The 2,711-nt window shown below is 59.0% G+C and overlaps 1 protein-coding gene across 10 annotated transcripts in view; it reads right to left on the bottom strand.

The window, feature by feature from the left end:
• The window catches only part of ARHGEF10L (Rho guanine nucleotide exchange factor 10 like), a 178,935-nt gene that overhangs the window by 93,251 nt on the left and 82,973 nt on the right, over window positions 1-2,711 (bottom strand). For all 10 annotated transcript variants that reach the window (XM_006145224.2, XM_014586547.2, XM_027770608.1 and 7 more), the window contains one exon: window positions 609-700. In XM_006145224.2, coding sequence (XP_006145286.1) covers window positions 609-700 — 92 coding nt within the window. The remainder of the gene's footprint in view (window positions 1-608; window positions 701-2,711) is intronic.

Raw genomic sequence — 2,711 nt, forward strand, 5'->3', positions numbered from 1 at the left:
CCCCTGCTGCCCCCTCCCACCACCCCCGGCCTTGCTGTCTAACCCCAGGGCCCCCAGAGTGGAGGGACTACAATACCACGCGGCCATCACTGCCTTCCCTCGGGGCTCCCCATTGCTCTGGAGTCCCAGGCATGGCCTCCTGCTTCCCCAGGTGACAGGTGTCCCTGTGCCCTCAGGCTTCTGCACAAGCTGACCCCTCTGCTGGGACCCCTCTCCTGACTCCTGCTCCTCCACCCGTCTTCAGGGCTCACCCGGCACTACCCACTGCATGGCGCCTGCCAACCTCTGTGTGCTTCTGCTCCCAGAGGGACGTCATCTCAGTCATGAGGTCCCCAGTGCCTGGCCCGCCCTAGCCTGGCGCTGCAGGACTGTGGATTTGAGAAGTGGCTGAACGACTGTGACCTTAGCCTGGGCCACAGTTCTCACGACCGTGGTCTGGTCGGTCCACCTCAAAGCAGCCAGCCAGCCCCCAGCACCCTCCTGATGAGGACAGCCCCCTGGTTCACAAAAGCCCCTGTCAACCCTGGGCCTAGAGGAGATTCCCGTGGCACTGTCCTGGCACTACCTACGGTGACCAGCAGGCGGGGCTGAGGGGGCGGGAGACTCACTGCGACGGGAGCTCTTCCTCTTCCAGCTAGAGCGCCGGACCCCTGGGAAAGCTGCATCCACGGCATCCCCATTGCTCACCACGGCCGGCACCCTGCGGCACGGAGACAGGCCAGTGAGCCCCAGGGAAGGGACGGCAGCCCCTGGGAGTCTCCGGCAGTCCCTCCCCAGGTAAGCAGGGTGTGCAATGGGTTAGAGTAGGCTGAGGCACAGCTGGGCAGCTGTCCATCAGCCACCTCCCCTCTCAGTGTCTCCTCTCTAGAAAGCCCTCGAAGATCAGCCTGCTATTCACGGAAGCATGGGAGCAATGTGTCCCCAGCGGGACCTGGCACTTCCCACAGGGCACTGTGTTCCTTCATGCAGACGCCATGGGAGTCTCCATCCTCCCCATGCAGATGAGGGTCAGGGGATCCTGCCTCGTGCAAGAGAAAAGGACATGAGAAGTTTCAAAAGATCACACGTGGGAGGCAGAGCTCGGCTCCCCTCACACACTCTTAAAGATGGGCTGGACCCAGTGAGCGCACTCCAAGAGCAGACAGGCAGTGGAGAAACAGCAGAGGACCCTGGCAAACCTTGGCCCCTCAGCTGGGTGATGGAGGTGGGCACCTAGGGGAGGTCCCGCCCTCGATACGACATCATGGGAAAGGCACCTCTGCTCCTGGGAATTCCTACCCAAATCCAAAGCCCCAGCCTAATGGTGACCAGGACACAGACAGACCCAGGGCTAGGCTAGGGACATTCTACAAAACACCTGCCTTCACTCCCTGGTCACGGAGACCAAGAAAAGACCAAGAGAGAGGAGACTTGACAGTTGGATGCACGTGGGATCCTGAGTAGGCCCCTGGAGCAGAAAATGGATGTGGTGGCAAGACTGGTGAAAAGCCACAGGAAGCCAGAATTCAGTGGATGGTGTGCACCACCCCGGGTCTCCCGGCGTTGACAACTGTACCAGGGCCGGGAACAATGCCAGCCGTGGGGAAAGCGGAGGAAGCTGCAGGTGGAACTCTGGGTACTACCTTCACAACTTCTCTGTACCCCTAAAGTTATTCCAGCATGACCTTTGCTTTTTCAAGTCCAGGCTCATAAAAAGGAAACTGTTGATGGCAATCTAGAGGGTCGAGGCCTTAGATCGACCTGATGCAGGGGCTACCGTTGCCAAGAAACAGACTTGGACTTCCTGCACCTGAGCCCTCGGCAGAGAACGCGAGGGAAGGAGACGGGACAGTGCAGGGGAGCAGGCAGGGGTGCTGCAGGAGGGAAGGGCATTTGTTCTTCGGAACCTCCTACAAGCCAGGCCCTAGTCTCACCTTCCCAACACCCATAAGTGGACCCTGGCACCCTCCATATTTGCCAAGATCACCCAGCTTGCCTGGCTCCAAAGCTGGGCTCATGCCCCCACGCCTCACAGGCACTAGTGGAGCACTCTGTCCGTGCTGTCCAGGCCAGAGGCTGTCACCCACGGTGGCTACAGAACACGTGCACTCTGGCCAGTGCAACAGAACAACTCAATTTTTAATTTTACATCATTTTATTCCTTCCTTTTTCAAGTTTATTTCTTGTATGAGAGTGAGAGATACAGAGAGACAGAGAGATGGCACTCCCAACGGGGTTCTCACACCACGTCCACTCCCAGCCTCGGCCAGGCCGAGGCAGGACTCGGAGGTCTCTGGATATGAACCCAGACCCTTTCCCGTGTGGGTCACCCTCGCGGGGCATCGCGTTTACCACTGCACTGCTGTCGGTCCCTTTGTTCGATTTTAAGCAGCCACACAGTCTAGTGGCCACCACTCTGGGCAGCACAAACCCACGTCAGTGCCCAACTGGGACACCAAGTCTTAGCTCATATTTTCCTGCCAGGGGCCAGCAGTGTCACCATGGGGTGAGGACACAGAAGACAGTTCAGCACATCTCACCTAGGGGACACTTTTCTGTCGTGGGAATAAAGGCCTACCAAGGATGGGACTGTCCTGGCTCAGGAGGGGGTCCCGGGCTGAAGGGAGCTGCCTGAGCTGCAGCCTCTAACAGCTACTTCCCAGAGCCACCACCTCAACACCAGCATCCGGAAGGCACTGAGTCCAGCAATGCTCAGACGGAGCCACGCTCTT

Source organism: Tupaia chinensis, unplaced genomic scaffold, assembly GCF_000334495.1.
Source record: "Tupaia chinensis unplaced genomic scaffold, TupChi_1.0 Scaffold000146_1, whole genome shotgun sequence".
Lineage (NCBI taxonomy): Eukaryota > Metazoa > Chordata > Mammalia > Scandentia > Tupaiidae > Tupaia > Tupaia belangeri.